At 29.5% G+C, this 17,655-nt stretch overlaps 2 protein-coding genes, 1 long non-coding RNA gene and 2 other non-coding genes across 8 annotated transcripts; 4 read left to right on the top strand and 1 right to left on the bottom strand.

Annotated features, from left to right (window-relative positions):
• Window positions 1-218: 218 nt before the first annotated feature.
• TRNAA-AGC (transfer RNA alanine (anticodon AGC)) lies at window positions 219-291 on the top strand. Its single transcript has one exon. It is a non-coding gene; the product is annotated as a tRNA-Ala (tRNA).
• A 69-nt stretch (window positions 292-360) lies between these two features.
• TRNAS-AGA (transfer RNA serine (anticodon AGA)) lies at window positions 361-442 on the top strand. Its single transcript has one exon. It is a non-coding gene; the product is annotated as a tRNA-Ser (tRNA).
• Window positions 443-704: 262 nt separating this feature from the next.
• Window positions 705-1,913, top strand: LOC107430655 (uncharacterized). Its single transcript, XR_001582570.4, has 2 exons — window positions 705-1,367; window positions 1,470-1,913. It is a non-coding gene; the product is annotated as an uncharacterized LOC107430655 (long non-coding RNA).
• Window positions 1,914-12,405: 10,492 nt separating this feature from the next.
• On the top strand, window positions 12,406-15,782 carry LOC107430685 (uncharacterized). 4 transcript variants are annotated; one of them, XM_016041549.4, is made up of 7 exons: window positions 12,406-12,607; window positions 13,298-13,388; window positions 13,830-13,868; window positions 14,105-14,280; window positions 14,672-14,732; window positions 14,838-14,871; window positions 15,490-15,782. In XM_016041549.4, the coding sequence occupies exons 1-6, from the start codon at window positions 12,488-12,490 to the stop codon at window positions 14,852-14,854; spliced, it is 504 nt and encodes a 167-aa protein (XP_015897035.1). In that variant the 5' UTR covers window positions 12,406-12,487; the 3' UTR covers window positions 14,855-14,871; window positions 15,490-15,782. The 4 variants fall into 4 exon arrangements, with proteins under 4 accessions (XP_015897035.1, XP_060674231.1, XP_015897034.1 ...); XM_016041548.4 differs by having other exon boundaries at window positions 12,407-12,607; window positions 14,838-14,887; XM_060818248.1 differs by lacking the exon at window positions 15,490-15,782 and having other exon boundaries at window positions 14,838-14,893.
• Window positions 15,640-17,655, bottom strand: LOC107430687 (putative lipid-transfer protein DIR1). The gene is made up of 2 exons (XM_016041554.4): window positions 16,876-17,655; window positions 15,640-16,740 (listed from the first exon to the last, which is right to left on the bottom strand). The coding sequence occupies exons 1-2, from the start codon at window positions 17,213-17,215 to the stop codon at window positions 16,724-16,726; spliced, it is 357 nt and encodes a 118-aa protein (XP_015897040.1). The 5' UTR covers window positions 17,216-17,655; the 3' UTR covers window positions 15,640-16,723.

Raw genomic sequence — 17,655 nt, 5'->3', positions numbered from 1 at the left:
TGTGTAAATAAAGTTATATAAGTTCGTTATATAAAGAAAAATGCAACCGATCGCAATAAAGAATACTTTATGTGCTAATACGATTAAAACTTTTAATTAAAATCTAATTTGGAAGAATGGATGAATGCTGACAGGTTAGGTGACTGAGAAGAGTATTTTAATATATAAAAAAAAATTGTTTTTAAAGAAAATAAATCACTGAAATTTAGTCATACAATGGGGATGTAGCTCAGATGGTAGAGCGCTCGCTTAGCATGCGAGAGGTACGGGGATCGATACCCCGCATCTCCAAATTTTTCTGTGTGTGCCTTTTCAAGATATCAGAGTATATAATTATAAAGTACAGGTTTTCAACATCCAGTGGGCGTGCCGGAGTGGTTATCGGGCATGACTAGAAATCATGTGGGCTCTGCCCGCGCAGGTTCGAATCCTGCCGCTCACGCTCCGTTTCCCCCTTTTTTTTTTTTTTTTGTGTCTCTGCTTCAATGCTTTGCTGCCCCATAATTACGTATCATTCTTGGTGTTATCTTTTAACATTGTTATAATATAATAGCATATGCCAAAAGTAACAACCATTTAATAGGTGTTTCTTTTCTTTTCTTTTTTTTTTTTTTAATGTTTTTAATATTGAAAGTAGGAAATTCCAACTTAAATCATTGGCCAAAGATAAAATTTACTACTCTAATACCAACAAAGAAATTTGTTGTCTTAGGACTTGCATTTTTTCCTGGAAAATCCCCACTTCAATAAAGAGACACATAGAAAAGCAATTCCAGCAATAAAAAAATTCAAAAACGAGTAAACATTTAATAAAAGGTTTTGTTTTTATTTGTAATGTGGGTGGCCAGTGGTGGGGTCCAGTGACCCCACTAGGCCAATTGGGTCAAGTCTCTAGAGACTCGAAGGCAAAGAGGGAAACTTCCAACCCATTTAACAATGTTAGAGACGTATGCAAGTGGGAAACGTGTGGCATGTATCCCATGTCCTCTTTTTTCTCTTTCTAGAAGTCCGACTAAAATCTTCATTTTTAACTCTCCAAAGCCATCCCTTCCAGATTTATACCACAAAAAAAGTTAAAAATATATATATATATATCATATAAATATGCCATCCCTTCTAGAGAAAGCGGCTTTGTTTCACTCTCAGCATCTTATATAATATGAATAAAAAGACCCTTGGGTCGTTGACTCTGTGCTTAGAAGCAGGGCAACCCTCTATCGGCCTTGGGAGATCTTTTGTTAGAGCTAAAACAGATATGGGTTTTTCCACAAAGATTTCTCTGCTCCTTTTGTTCAGTTTAGTGCTTATTTCTTCATCAGAAAGATCTTCAGCTGTACAAGCAAGGCCTTTAAACTTACACCCACAAAGTAAGTTTTTTTTTTTATTATTATTATTTTTTTTTATAATCACCAATTCTTGATGAAAAATTAGCTTCTTATTTTGCTTATCATTTGGTTGTGATTTTGCAGAATACTCGAATATAATTGAGTCATTGGGAGTTGTATGCAAGTGTTGCGATGAAACTGGAGGTGAGTGCACGAGTTCATGGACCAAGCCGTGCTCTAAGCTCCAATGTTTTCCATGGAAACAACATTAATTAGTGTTTTTTTTTTTTTTTTTAAGATTTTGTGTATATATAATACAAATATATATATATATATATATATATATATATATATATATAACGATGGTTTTTTCTTCTGAATTATGTGCGATCTAGTTACCCCTTTGGTTGATTTTGTATAGCATTGGGGATTTGTTGAGATATGGTTTCTATTATGTGCAAGAAGGATTTTTCTTGGTACTTCTCTAATTTTTATTGGATCTTCATTAATTATATTAAGATATCTGTAAGCTAAGTGAAAAAGTAGGTTTTGAATGGAATATTTGTTTGCTTGAGTGTCAATTTTCTACACCCAGTTGAACAGAGTATTCATACGTTTTGTTGCATTAACTATGCTAACCACCTATAAAAATCTTACATCTTTCTCAAATATTGAAAAATGGACTTTCTAGAAATAATAAACATTCTTTAAAAATTTTTATCATTTTGTAAATAGGTTTTTACAAAGTTGTATATATAGTAGTAAGATTTTTCCTTTTTATTTTCTCTCTCTCTATATATATCATAGAAACATAGACACTATGAAGGGAGTGGAACTTAATAGGTTAAATTGGATTTTTTATAAGTAGATATACATGGGAGTGAAATTAAAAAACTTCATAGGTTTAATTGATTTTTTATTTCCAAGCAATATTTGACTACCTACCCGCTCACCAACCCTAAAAGCAATATTTCGGTTGACAATTCAATCTACCATATAAATGAACACACAACTTTTCAGAAAAGCTTAAACGTTGCTATTTATGGTTTTCAAGCTCTTTGGGTATATCAGAAATTAAGAAAACCGTGATTAGTTTTACAAGTTTTTAATTTTTTTTCGCTGTCTCAAAAACCCCAAAAAGTTTGGCTTGTTTGCATAGAAAACCCATAAGAAAAAATGGTAAGTAAATCAATTTTTTTTTTTTTTTTTTTTGGGTATCCAAAAAAAAAGTAAATTATTTACTATTCTTTAAGTAATTTGGATTGCTTAGAAATATGGTATTATTGTGCTGGGGAATGGGCTAGGCTGATATTATACCTGAACTGATCCAATGGGCTATTTTGCGGATTGGGTGTAGTTTTGGGCCTCTTGGAAAAATGAAAGCTTAATTTTGTTCCAAAACACATTAATACTGATTTCTTCGAGATTAAGAGATTCAAAACAAAAAGCAAATCCACCGCCCCAAACTCTTACCCAATAATTTAAAAAGAAAAATTTAATAGAAAACACAGAGAGAGAGAGAGAGAGGGCACCGTCCCAATTGATAATAAGAACATGAAACAATTTCATTATTGATAAGAAACCTTTTGCACATTTGAACATAATAGAGTTTCTGAGAGGAAAAACAAATTTTTAAAGAAGATGAAAACTTTCTTGTTTTACTGTGGTTTTGGACTCCCAACAATTTTTTGGGAGAGGAGTCTTTTGGACAATGGCAACAAAACGTACTTAGGTCTTGTTTGGCAAAATTTTTAGGAAGTGAAAAATAATTTTTGAAACTCAAAAACTGTTTTAGGATTGTTTGAATAATTTCATAAAGTGCTTTAAACCTCCATAAGCACTTCTAACTACAGTTAGTAAATAACGACTTCCTTATAAAGCATTTATAAAGAAGTAGAACCGAAAGCGATGCTAAATAAAACTTTATTAAACTTTATTGGAGTATTTGCTACAAATTTTAAGAGTTTAAAATTCTCAAGAAACAAATTTTACTTTGTGGACTTGATCTTTGTACGCAGTAACCAATGAAATAAAAGAAATTAGAAAAATGACAACTATGTAAATTCGCCAAAAAGCACATTTTTTTTTTTTTCCAGGAGCTTAAAAGTCTTTCCAAAAGGCCAATCTTTTGGCAAAAACTTGGCCCATCAAGATAAAGCTTTGCTTGAAAAATTTTGTTTTTACCTCCAACTATTGCATAGACTGCACTCAAATTATATATGTTGTAAAACTACACTTGTCTATCCAATCATTCTTAGAACAAAGATGGTATTTGTGCCGCATTTGAAAATTATGAATCTTTATAACAACATATAAAATTTGAAGTAATAATAGTCATAAAAAAATCACATCAATATAGTTTGATGGGCATTATGTATTTGACGTCTAATTTATATGAACTTTTCGTATCAATTGGTAGAGATGCCTTATACTCACAGCCCACTTTGTTGACTAAGACCACAAGTTGCATAAAAAAAAGTTTTTGAAGATTTTGTCGTATAAGCTCTTCACGTGTACTATTTAGTTGAAATTTGTTTTCGGCTGCTTTCGGATAAAGTTTCTACTTTCTACCACTTACTATTTTATTGTTCTTGTTAGTTTGTAAAAATCAAACGAACTTTAGGTGCATGTACGGTTGGAATTTCATCAATTATTTGGTATATTTTAAAGTTATTTGGTAGATATCAAATCCACTCTTCCAAGTGGCTCGAAGCAATGAAAAAGTATACGTATACACAACTAAAATAAGCAACCTTTTTCCTTTTCTTTTACCCATTTGTAAAGTTATACAGACATCTATCTTTTGCTACACAATTTCTTTTTGGAATCTTTATATATGGCCAATTGTATTTCAATTGATTATCTACTCACGTTTAAAAGTAAAATTTGTTATTTCATATAAAAAACAATTTTGTTTTTTTATTTTTATTTTTTTCATTTCAAATAATTCTTTTTTTCTTTTTTCTTTTTTGTTTTGAGGAAAAGTAATTCAATGTTTGGATGTGTATTTTAATACTTTATTAATTATATATATAGTAAAAGAAAAAAAAAAGAAATGGGTCTAACAGATAAGATTCACAAGACTACTCTATCAACTGCTCCAAATTTATTAATTAATAAATAGGTATACTTTACTATTATCATTTTCATTCATAAAAGATCAATGTTAGCTTGTGATAATGATATTCATGAGGAAAAAAAAAGGAAAGAAAGAAAGAAAAAATGGATAATGAACAATCATATATAGGAAGAAGGGACATATGATTAATAGACAAAATCCAAATACTGAACATGCCGACCTCGCTCTGATCTAAATTAAAAGTAGCCAAGTGGGACCATAGCTGTCACGTGCTTATCGTGTGTACTGTATTATTATTATTATTATTTTATATTTTTTGTGATTATTGGTCTTATCCAACATCCAATGCAATAGAGCATTAAGCATGCCGTTTTGTAATTGTCCTCCTTTCTCCTCCTTTACATTTCCAATGCCAAATGGTATAATACAGGGGAAAGTATGTGTTTCAATTTCATCCACAAGAACCGACACCGCGCGCCCCCCCCCCCCCCCCCCCCCCCCCCCCCCTCAAGCTTCTTATGGTGTCCCCCACATGCCCTTGCTTTTACATTCATCATCTCCTTCAAAAAGGATGCTAAATTTAATGCAACCAATTATATTTTGTTTGAATGCTTGTGCCTTCCTTTTTATTTGGCTTTTTCACTAATTTGTATTTTTGTGTATGAAGAATCAGTAAATACTTTTTCATTTCAATTAGATTGTTTTGGAGTTCATTAGAGTGTAATTTTTTTTTTTTTTTTGGGGTCACTTTTGCATTTTTGTGCTATGAACATCAAATTTGGTTATCCAATTTTAGATGCTGTTTGATATGGCAGTATGTTAATAGTTGATAACCTAAATATAGGAAATTAATTCTAATAAGATAGTAAATTAAGTATGAGACAAAAGAAAAGGAATTAATGAAATGATGGTGATTAATGTATAATTTGGCAATGCCAACAAGTTACTAACACTATAATCAGAGTATGATATGGATTCCAACACAAATATATCATACACATTGAATGTAGATGGAATCATTCCATGTTGAGTTTTAGTTTCTTTTGACCAAGGGGATTAAGAGTAAGGAAATTTCTCTACAAACAAACAAAATAGACAGTACTTTTCCTGATGAAACTGTCTCTTAAGGATTTCTTGCCGTGGGAGATGAACTAATTAATTTTGTTTTTCAAACTTTAATTTTTTTAAAAAAAAAAAAAAAAAAAGAGGTTACTTGTAAACTTGAATAAGTAGAAAAATTTATGGTATCAATTAAGTCGATTCATTGTAAAGCCATAGTGCTATATTAACTAATTGGTATTATATTTTAATTAATTCTATACTATGCTTTTATAATTAATGAAAATGCTTTTTTTTTCATATTGTCATTTAAATATCAAAGTATTTATTAAATTTATTTAATAAATAATATTTCTGTTAATATATTAATAGTTGATATATTTATATATTTTAAATATTGATCAATAAAAATAAAATAAATCAATTAAATATTATCACATTATTCATTATATTATTTTATAAATAAATTTTAGATATTTTAATAACCCTTTCTAGAAAATACAATTACTATAATAGCAACTTATATTTAGTTTCATTTTCCCTATATTATCTAATGGAATTATGATTTTTAAGAAAATAAAAAAGAAAGTAATACCTTTATATCTATTTGTATATTGACATGCAAGAAAAAGAAAGACAGCAAATATGATAAAGTGAGATTTTCAAGATATGGAACATAAAGGGCCTGCACGGATTACTTTGCATATGAGAATGACTTGGTCTTGCTGTATATATATAGTAATTTTATAATATGGTATATATGGATTCGCATTAAAATTTATGCTTTTAAATAAAATTATCAATTTTATTCTGTATATATGTAATAATAAAACTGATTTTTTTAAAAAAAGAACATCAATGAATCTCCATGAAAACATTCCGCAGCACCACCTCACTATATATATATATATATATATATATGTCTGTGGATTTAGTATCTTAATATTTCTTGCGATCTGGATTGATTCAACAAGATAACATCGATCCAAGTGAAAACAAGAAGAATGAAAAGGTAGAAATGAGAGAGAAATATTCCCCCAATACTTTTTAATATAAAAATGTAGTTTTTTATTATTACATTCTCAGTCTAACAAAAAAATAAATAAAGGAAAAAAAAAAGAAGGCATAGACTTCATACGTAAATGCCATCATAGTCCCATCAATAAGTCATACTTGCAAAATGATATTTGCTTTTTTAAAGGAAAATGACAAATTGACACTATATCAAAATGTTAACAATAGTACTTTTAAAATCAAAAGGCTTTTTTCTTTTTCTTTTTTTTTTTGGTTTAAATATATTTAGAATGCATAGGGATAAGGGAATCGGTGATGATGGGTATTCAGTGACGAGGATGCAAAATGGAATGAGTTTCGATACTCGCCACTCCTTTTTAGAGTGTTTACGGTGAGGTTTGATATTTATCACAGTAAATGATCAGCAAAAACTTGATTATTTATTTGTAATTAATAGTGAAATTTATTAATTTTAATTACTATTTTAACCCCATAAGAGAAAACGAATTCATAATCTAGCCAATTATTGTATAAATTGTTTTCAAACGGAAAATAGAGAAAGGATTGAGGAAATCCAGATTTTCTATTCCATTTTATGGATCCCTAATCACACCTCATTAAATAAAATATCAACAAATAAATGATATAAACCAAGTAGAAAAAATTATTTTTTAAGATGAAATATAAATTAATCATATAGAAACAGAGACAGAAAAATGAAAGTATGTAACAATTATATTATATTATCTATATTATTTTTAATTATATATATATATATATATATATAAAGTCTGTCTAAGATAAAGACAGTTTACATATTATCTATGAATTTTAACAACAGTTTTTGAAAAATATCGTATAGAAAGATTATTGATAATAATTTTTTTAAAAAACTGTTATCAATATTCATAATTTACATGTAAATCATTCACATTATAAAATTATATATATATATATATATATGTTAGTTATCCGATATAAATATTATTATATGTTGGATAGTAAAATATTTATATTATCCAATGTATAAAAAAATTTCAAAAAACATGAAGATAGGAGAAGAAGACAATCCACATGTGATTTATGACTATTGATAATAGTTTTTAAAAAAATCATCATTAATATTATCATATAAAAATATTATTAACAATAATTTTTTAAAAATCATCATCAATATTCATAATCTATATAAAAACTGTCTATATTATAAAATTTTCTTTTATATATATATATATATAGTATATATGTTAGTTATCGGATATAAATATTATTATGTGTTGGATAGCATAATAGTATATATTATCCAACATATAAAAAATTTAAATAAAAAACAAAAATGAAGATAGAAGATGGACATAGCGGTCAAGATGGGAAAGTAGAGGGACGGTGAGAATCCAAGTGGCGGAAAGAGGAACACACGTAGAGCATGCGGCGACCCTCAGTGGCACTACTCCGATTCCAACGACTACACCTGCCTTTGTGTGTGTAGTGTTGTGTTGTGGACCCCTTTATTTGACATTTTCCTTCTTCTGTCGCCATTCTCTCCTCCTCCCATTTTTCCATCATTATCTTCTTAATCTTAATAATCCCTTTTGTCTTTTCCATTTGTTTAACATATATAATCTTCTCAATCACTTTAATATTATATAATCTTTTAATAATATGGATAAAGTAATTAATTGACTTATAAAAATTATTAATAGCATGCACCCAAAATTATTTTCTTAAATGGTTTTCACACCTCAAAAATATAGATATTGACCAGCCTTGCTCGTCTTTCTTTAAAGAGTGTGATGAAATAAGTTTTACACATACAATGGTAATGAATAACATAGAAAATAAGAGGTTTTTTTTTTTTAAAAAAAAAGTTATAGATAACATTATTTTTATAAAAAAAAATAGATATTTATTATTAGATTTGACTAATGGAAAAGTAATAATGATGGAAGGGTTGAAAGCATTTTAAATGGCTATATGAATTGTTATGTTTTAGATGACACATAAAAAAATATAGATAAATATTAAAAAAAAAATAAAACTCCCCATAGTTTTTATATATAAATTCTGTCAAATGTGATAAAAAATAAAATAAATACTGTAAAGATTATTAATTTTAGATGATCTATTACATAAAATGATTCATCAAAATATTCTGATCGAAATATGTATGTTTCAAATATAAACGTATAGATAAATAAAATTATTATTATTTTTTTAAATATATATATATATATATATATATATATAAATATATACATATAGTTAATTAATTGAAATTTAAATTGAACAATTAAAAAATAATTTTTGGATTAATCGTCACATAGATTATAATCTGTATAGTGATTTGAGATATTCTATGAAAATGTATATGGAAATGACGATCGGTTTTGTTTATAAAAAATCCTTTACAGTAGATAGACAACTTTTTAAAAAATCTCTTCAATAATAATGTGCAAGAGCCAAAAAATAGAGGTTATCAATCATATTGTATACTTGTAAAAAATCTATTAGACAGTTTGACTTGGCATTTTGTTTATTTTTATCAATTTTAATTAAAATAAAATAATATTCATAATCCCAGTTGTTCCTGTCTCTCTTCTTTGTTTTCAATCATACCTTCTGTTTTGAGGTTCTATTTCGATTTTATTTCATCTTTTTACCCTCCTAAATTTCAATCAACTAGCATTTCCAAGAAAGTTCGATCAATGGGAGACAGGGAAAGCTTGGCATTGTCTATGGAGAAAGATCCTCTTCAATTTGCTCTGTTTATTTTGCATTTCTTTTGATTTTGATCCTTTCTTAAACTCCTTCAAACAAAGAAAGAAATCTTGTTGTATGAAAAACATCATCCTTTTACCATTATTGCTTGTGATCTTCATCTGTGAAATTATTAATGTTTTTATTTTTACATTTATTGCTTGCGATCTTTGCCTATGAAATTAATTATGATTTTCCTGAAGATTTTGGATTCATATGTGTTTTATGGGTTGTAATTTTGGGTTTTCCTCAGTTTCTCATTCTGGGTTTTTAATGCTGTATATTTTGCCATTGTAGTAGAAAAATTAAAAACGAATCTTTGCTGGAAATTTTGGGGGCTGCTCTCAAAAATCTAAGTATGAATCTTTCTCGTCCGTACGAAAAACGTGTTTACTAAATTGGCTTCCTTTACTAAAATAGTGAAATCTCCATACAGTTATTAATTTTGAAAATGAATATGCTTTATTTTGCTTCTGGTTTGTTGAAAACTCGGTGAAAAATTGCTGGGATATAAGGCCGATTATGATTGCAGTATTTCAATGATGAAGAGGAACAAATAATTCCAGAAAATAAGCAATAAAATAAAAATAAATCATTTAGCATATACATCATCATTATATATTAATTGGAAAAAAATTGGAAAGGAATTTTTAGGAAACATTATCTAATAAGTACAATCTATGCCACATAAACATCAACAACTTCTATATTTTATACCATATAAATTTCAATGGATAAAATTATTAAAGATGCTCTAACATAAAAGTCTTATGAGTTATGTCAAAATACTGCAGAATATGCAAGAGCTTTGAGTATAAAATTCTATTTAATATTTATCCTTAAATTCTAGTTATAAAATTATGTCAAATCGGTTTCATTTATTGATTATTTTTTGCATTTAATGTTATTAATTCCATGCAAATCTGGGAAACAAATCTTTGATCAAAAAAGAAAAAACCAAATCTTATAAAGAAGTAAAACTTGAAATGTGAGATTGGTCGGCATGCACAACTTTTGAAGATGTGGATTCAAATCACCATCTCCAATCTTATCACATTAAGATATTATCCAAAAAAATTAATAAATTACATTTATAGTATAACTCAAAAGGGTTTTGGATTATTATTATTTTTTTAAAGTTTTTGGATTTTTTTATTCTATCTGGTTAAATACTTTTCTTTATAAGACAACAACTTACCAATTATGACAAAAAAAAAAAAAAAACACCTTTTGAATTATTCTATAATTCCCCTTCTTATCCAAAACAGTGGATTACATTAAAAAAATAATAAAAAAAAAATTAAAAAAGCGATGGATTTAAGATAACCCTTTATTTCAATCACATAAATGAACGGTCCAACTTTGGATTAGATTTTTTTCTTTAATGAAATTTTGATTTTGACCATGAAAAAGAAAAGCAAGAATAAAAGAAAAAAGAAAGATATTTTATTTACAATAATAATTAATTAATTATTTTTACAAAAATAATTATAAAATATGTCTATAGATCTGTTTGGTATAATGGATGAAAGTAGAATTTTAGCATGTAGAATTTTGAATAATAAATTTTTTTGAAAAAGAACTTTTATAAAAAACCTAATAAATATTTTGTTATAAATAAAAAAGCTGTATTAAATATTCATTAAATTTTAATATAAAAAGGAAAAAAAAATTTTTTAGAGAAGCTCAAAATATGAACTTTTCTAAAACAGTTTAAAAATATTTTTTTTTTTAACTTCTTTAAAACAATTTTAAAAAGTTCATTTTTTGACCAACAAGTACTTATTTATTTTTATTAAATACTTTTAGTTTTTCATAAAGAGCTTTTGATCCATAAATAGAGTTCTTAAACCAAAAAAAAAAAAAAAAAAAAAAAAAACCCCTACAAAATGGAGGTTAAGGGTCTATTTGACAGAGCGTTTTTTTAAGACTAAAAGTTCTATTTGAAGGCCAAAAATTTTTTTGTTAAAAAATAAAAATATTTGATAAAAATCAACAAGTATTTATTGATAAAAAAACAATTTTTTTAAAACTGTTTTAGAAAAATCTAAATTTTATATTTTTCTAAACAATTTTTTTTTAAATTTATATAAAAATTTAATAAATATTTAATGCAGCTTTTGTAATTTATATAAAAATTCAATAGGTATTCAATGTAATTTTTTTATTTAAATAAAATATTTATTAATTTTTTAATAATTTTTTTTATAAAAAAAATTCTATTATATAAAATTGTAAAACCGAAGCCGTAAACCCAATTAAGTAGGTAGAGTTTAATAACTTCCATATTTCTATTTCCATGTACCATATTTTCGAAAGAAGACCCACCCATGTTTGGTTTCTATTTCCATGTACCATATTTTCGAAAGAAGACCCACCCATGTTTGATCCGACAAGATAAAAAGATAAGGTCATCGCTCTCTGAACTTTGCTTATATTACAAAAGGAAATGTCAAAAATTTTAAAAACAAAAAAAAAAAATATTTCTTAAATTTTAAAAAAAAAATAAATAAATAAAAGGAAGAATAGCTGAGGGGCAAAAAGGACAGGGTAGGGTTGTTATTATCCACTAGGGTACGCGTGGCACTAAAAGGTTGGGACTTGTTTGGAGGACCCACCTGGACTGCTGGTCCTTCCACGTGGCGTGAATCTGTTAATACTTTTCTACAGTTGATTGAAGGACGAGAAACTGAAACTGAAAAAGTAAAAAAAAATATGTATATATATATAATTTTACACTGTAATCTGATATTATATCAAATAATTAAAAAAAAAAAAAAAAAAAAAACAGAGTGTCATCGACCAAACCCAGAAGCGGAAAATCATATAGAAAGCGAAAAGAGAATTTTGAATTGAGTGCAAATAAAAATAAAAAAATAAAAAAAATTAAAAATAAAAAAACTATAAATTGGGTCGCTCAGTCTCTTAGTAACGGTTTCATATTTGCGCCATCTTTCACGTGTCTTTTCTCTGTTTTTTTTTTTTTTTTCTTTGTGTGCTAAATTTTTTCTCGTGCTTTCTGTTTGTTTCTCAGCAAAGCAAATCTTATCACCGTTTGTTTGTTTATTTTATTTTTAATTTTTAATTTTATTTAACTTTAAATTATTTTATGACGGTGGCCTCGTATAGGGGCATACGTATATCAGCGTTACCTTTTTGAGAGGGACTGGGGGTGGGGTTGGGGAGGGAAGAGGAGAATATAAAAGAGAGTTTTCAGAGGTGGGTTTTTTGCTTTTGGAAATACCAGAGAATAATGGAAGGAAGGAAGCCAATGGGGTCGTCTTCTTCTTCCTTCACTTCTGAGCTTTTTGGTTCCAAAGAGACTTCTTCTTCGACTGGGATTTTCGGGTCCATCTTTGCCCCTTCGTCTAAGGTAGTATTTGTTTTGTTGTTTTAATCAATCTGTGTTCGTTTGGAAGGTGTTTGTGTAATTGTATTTGGTTATTCAATTCAGCTTTAATTTTTGTTTTCTTTGTGTTGTTTATTGTTTCCTTACATTTGGCTCTGAATTTTACTAATTCTGTTATGCTTAGAGGTAATGGAGTTCCAATTACTATGTCATTGGTTATTTACAAGTTCATATTTTTGGGACTATTTTTATTGAGTAGGCATTTTATCCTTTTGCTTATTGTAGAATTATATATGGGGTTCGTTTATATTATTTGTTGAAATCGGTTTGTTATTCATAAATGTTTACATATGAAGGGTTTTGCTTAATTGAAGAATTTCAGTAACTTTTTTTATTTATCTTTTATCGAGGGCTAAATGAGTTTACTTAAGAAGTGCAAGCTAGGATTTTTTATGTTAACTTTGTTTTCTCTTACCCTGAAATTTATAGCAAGCTAGGATTTTTTATGTTAACTTTGTTTTCTCTTACCCTGAAATTTATAGCAAGCTAGGATTTTTTATGTTAACTTTGTTTTCTCTTACCCTGAAATTTATAATGGTCTGAATGAACTTTTTATGTTCTTCCTGAAATTTTTTTAAGGTATTTTTTAAACTTTTCGATCCCTTTTCATGTTGTAAGAAGGTCTGACATTTGTCTTGGTGGTGTTGATTCCAGGTGCTAGGAAGGGAGTCTCTGCGCTCTGAAGTTCCAGGGAAAAGGCAAGATTGGCAGAGTGAATCGTGGAACTCAAAACCTGGAACTCCAGGTTTGTCTTGTTTTTCAACCTTGTATCCATTGTTAGAGTTGTGTTTGCATTATCTTCTGTCTCGTATAGCATGCGCCAACTAAAATCTTGTGTACATCACCAAGAAATAGTTCTTTTATACCCTTTGCTTGGGACTAATTTCTGGAAACTCGTGTATTTTGTTGCGATCTGAAGACAAATGTATTTTTTGGGTCCAAAAGACTTTATATTTTGACAAACTTTAAAATCTAGAAACCAATATGAAAATTGCTTTCAAACAATGAAAATTTGTTAGGATATCTCCTCTAGTTGATACTTTTTTTTTTTTTTTTTTTTTTTTTTTTTTTTTTTTTAAATGAATGTTTTCAGAATTGTTTATAAGACAAAAATTGTATCAAATATGAAATCATCTATAAATAGTAAATAGTTCTTCTACAGTAATGGCCTTTCTTCATTTTTCAGGATCTGCTTGTTGTTGTTTAATCATCTGCACTAACCATCGTGAGTAGAAACTTTTTGTATGAAACAAATGTTTCGAATAACAGACAGTTCTAATGGTCTGCATCTTTGTCTGTAGTATTCTTTGATTTCTAAACTAACCTAAAGGACTTATCAATCTGATTCACACTCTTTACCCAAAATTATTCCTATGAAAAAGGATTTGTCTTTTCATTTTTATTTATGATACACAATAATTTATTTAATGTTCAAGGCATCACCCGGCTCTGTGTCTGCAGATGATACTTCCAAGATCAGTGAAAGTGATAGCCATAACGTTCCAGACAGGGACATGAGCTCCATTTATCAAGAACAAAGAGTACAACCATGTCATCTTAGCTCATCAATATATTATGGCGGTCAAGACATCTATTCTCATCCCCAGAGTACCCAAAACCAAGGACTGAACTCCGTGGTGAGTATTCTTTTAATGCAATTGTTAACTTAGATAGCAATGTTTCTTTCTGACTTTTCTTTAGGCATAATGAAAGTATTTGAGCATGGAATTGTATGAATGTTGGACGTCTGGCTACTAATTTTCCATCACTTCTATCTTTCTCTCTCCTTTTTGACAGCTTCAAATTTAGGTTGTAATTCATAAACTGATTGCGTTCCAAGAAAAAAATAATTTTTAAGGAGGTGCTTGGACATAACAATCACAGTTCATTATGTATTTGATTATTGGGTAGTTACATGGAGTAACTCCATGTCAAAAGTTTATAAAAAGAAAAATAGCTGAGAACATTTCATTATGTTCTGTTTGTTCTAAAATCAGGACCTTAGAAAGTTGTTTTGTAATTTTGCAGTTCAAGAAAGATGGGAATGAAGATGATTCAGGAAGTGCTTCAAGAGGAAACTGGTGGAAAGGTATGGCAATGGTACTCCTGCCTATCGTAGTGGTGCATGCATATGCTTAAAGGAAATGCTTTGTTCTACTGATAATAGTGGTTTCACTAATTTTTCTATCCGCAGGGTCTCTCTATTATTAAGAACCCACCTGCCAAAGGTATATACTCGTCAAGGTATATTATATTTTTCTGAAACATTTGTTAGCAATAAGCCTTCTTATTTGACAATTGGGTTTTTTATTTTTTATTTTTATTTTTTTGGTTCCGATTTTTTATTTATTAATTTCTGCCATAGGAGTTTATCTCAATGTCATATTAGCTGTGCTTAAGTTTTATTTGTTTAATCACACTACTCTTAGCTTGACAACAGTTTTACGAAAGATAGTTTTTGTGTCAGCTATTTACTAATAGTTTGACGCATTAGGCAGACTGTTCTGAGCTGTGATAAATATTGTCATCCCTTGAAAATCTCAATGTTTAGATTATCTTACGACTAGAGTTAGACAAAAGATATGATATTTTTATGTGAAATGTTGAAAAATCATTTATCTAACCCTATACAGTGGCTAGATGTGTTTTCTTCCACTTGCTAAGTCAATTATTATGAACTAAATCTTCCCCTCACTTGGTAGGCGCGCGCACACACATATACATGTAGACAGAGTATCCTGGAACACATGCTTTTAGTACAAGTTGTTACCAAATTATGCTCATTGATTTCGATCTCATTGATTATGGATTTTACTGAATTTTGTATGACTGATATGCTTATGCAGGTAAATAGGAACATAGTGTAGCAGATCATATCTATCTTATGTTATATGAGGAATGATGGATAGTTGTCAGATGGCTGTGGCAGCTGGTTGTTTTCTCCCGCCAAACAGCAGAACCTTTATATATATAAATCAATAGTTTATATATGCATCTTTCTCTTCTTTTTTTTTTTTTTTTCACCTGTAAAGAGTGCTGAACTTTGTCTTTTTTACTGTAGAGGTTGTATGGTATTAGAGACTCAGCATACTATTATGTTGTTGAACTTTGAATACTAAGTTTCCTTCATTATCTATAAGCATAGGCTCTCTCTCTCTCTCTCTTTCTCTCCCTCCCTCCCTCCCTCCCTCCCAGAATGTTTTCTGAATTTACTTTTAGATATTGGAAATGGTTGGTTGAAACAAACAAATAGATATTCTCTGGAAGGGTCAAAGAGCTTTGAGTTACTTGATACTGTGATACAATTGCTTTTCCTACCTCAAGATTTGAGATTCCATTTCACTGCCACGCACGACCAAACTGTTAAATCAACCATGAGGGTCTGGTCCCAGCAAAACAGCAATTATCCAGTGATCTGTCCAACTCTTTGTCTGAGAACTGTCTTTTCCATCTCTCATCCAAGCTGATTTTCGAGACAAGGTCATCCTCTATCCAGAACATGTCCCACCCATTAAAGCAGTCCTATTCAATGTGTGGTCAGGTTATGCTTTTTTCCATGGTCATAAAGTTTCTGGTCGTTAAAGAAGATTCATAGACCAAGACAGAGAACTTGCAGCCACATTTTTGCTCGTTATAAAAATCTGATTTTGGAATACCAACTTCTTTTTATTAGGCTTCTTTTTGTCTTTTTCCTGAATCGAGAATCAGTTGAATTTCTTTTTATATTTTTTGGACATGATCGATTGGGGTAGTGGATTCTTTTAGCTCTACTCCTGGTCCAACGTAGGATGGAGTAGCCATGGTGATTGTTATCTTCTGCTATTCTCTCCTCAAGAGACGAGAATCAGGTAAATATTGAAAAAAAAAAAAAAAAAAGAGAGAGAGAACAAAAAGAAAAGGCCATAACTATGAAAATACTAAGTATTTTATTGTCCAAGAAGGATAGACATGAGCTGCTAGCTTTTATTGTTTTTCAAAGTACAATATCATAATCTTTACTTAAACTACTAGCTAACAGCTTTCGATATCTTTGTCCACTACTGAACATCCGTGGACGTTGAAAATGTTCTGTTTATCCCATCATGGCAATGTGTAAGCTGCATTATAAGGAACGATGTTATTAGGGAATGAATGACTAGAGAACAGGAAAATATACTTGTTTTGAGTTCTTATCAAACTCAGAAGCTTCTATGTATATCAAACTAAAATGGTAAACGGTTAATAGTACTTACGTCCACATTTGTAACCAACTGGACGATTAGCGATGTTGCAGCGTTTAGGAATGGTAATGGCGATCTCAGGTTTGATACCGGAGCTCTTGGCGGTGTCAGAAAGCATAACAGCACAGAGGCAACTTGGGTTCTGACCAATTCTCTTCACCTGAGCACAGCAACTGGCTGAAACAGCTGCTTTTTCGTCTTGTGCAGCCTCTGCACAAGGAGCTAGCTTCATTGCCTCCTTGTCTGGTGTTGATTTCCCACAAGGATTCCCTGCTCCATCAACCTTTTCAAGACCAACAGTCACAAGCAGAAGCAAACCAAGAACGAATACAAACTTCATTGGAGCTTCCATTTCTTTACGTATCACACAAGTCACAACAAAACAAGTTACTCAGCTATTTGATGGGGAATGCGATGAATTTTTCTGCCTCTCCAAGACAGCATTTTATACTTCAAACATAAGCTCAGAAGGTGCTTTCTCATTCATCCACTTAGCCATAATGGAGCAAGCACTAGAACAAAAGGCAATTTTCTTGATGCAGCACTTGTTGTTTAAAAAACATGGATTTTTTTATTTTATTTTTTTTTTAATAGCATTACGAGTGTTGGTTTGTCCATTTAAGGGTGGTGACTCCAATATGAATTTTATGTCCCCCAGTTTTCTTCCAGATGTAGCGACTTCTGATAGTGAAGAACATGAAAAGCTTTAGATCCAGCCACCTCATCTGGATTGTACCAAAAAATATCATAAATCAACCATCGAGAGCTCATTAGGTCCTATTCTAATAAAGT

Source organism: Ziziphus jujuba, chromosome 6 (genome assembly GCF_031755915.1).
Source record: "Ziziphus jujuba cultivar Dongzao chromosome 6, ASM3175591v1".
NCBI classification, from domain to species: domain Eukaryota; kingdom Viridiplantae; phylum Streptophyta; class Magnoliopsida; order Rosales; family Rhamnaceae; genus Ziziphus; species Ziziphus jujuba.
The sequence above is the reverse complement of the archived record's forward strand: the minus strand, read 5'-3'. Positions and strand labels throughout refer to the sequence as shown.

Coding starts and splice junctions, on each gene's coding strand:
- LOC107430685 (XM_016041549.4), top strand. CDS start 12,488: ATGGAAGGAAGGAAGCCAATGGGGTCGTCTTCTTCTTCCTTCACTTCT. Junction 13,869..14,104: donor AATCATCTGCACTAACCATC/GTGAGTAGAAAC, acceptor CTGTGTCTGCAG/ATGATACTTCCAAGATCAGT. Junction 14,281..14,671: donor ACCAAGGACTGAACTCCGTG/GTGAGTATTCTT, acceptor GTAATTTTGCAG/TTCAAGAAAGATGGGAATGA.
- LOC107430687 (XM_016041554.4), bottom strand. CDS start 17,215: ATGGAAGCTCCAATGAAGTTTGTATTCGTTCTTGGTTTGCTTCTGCTT.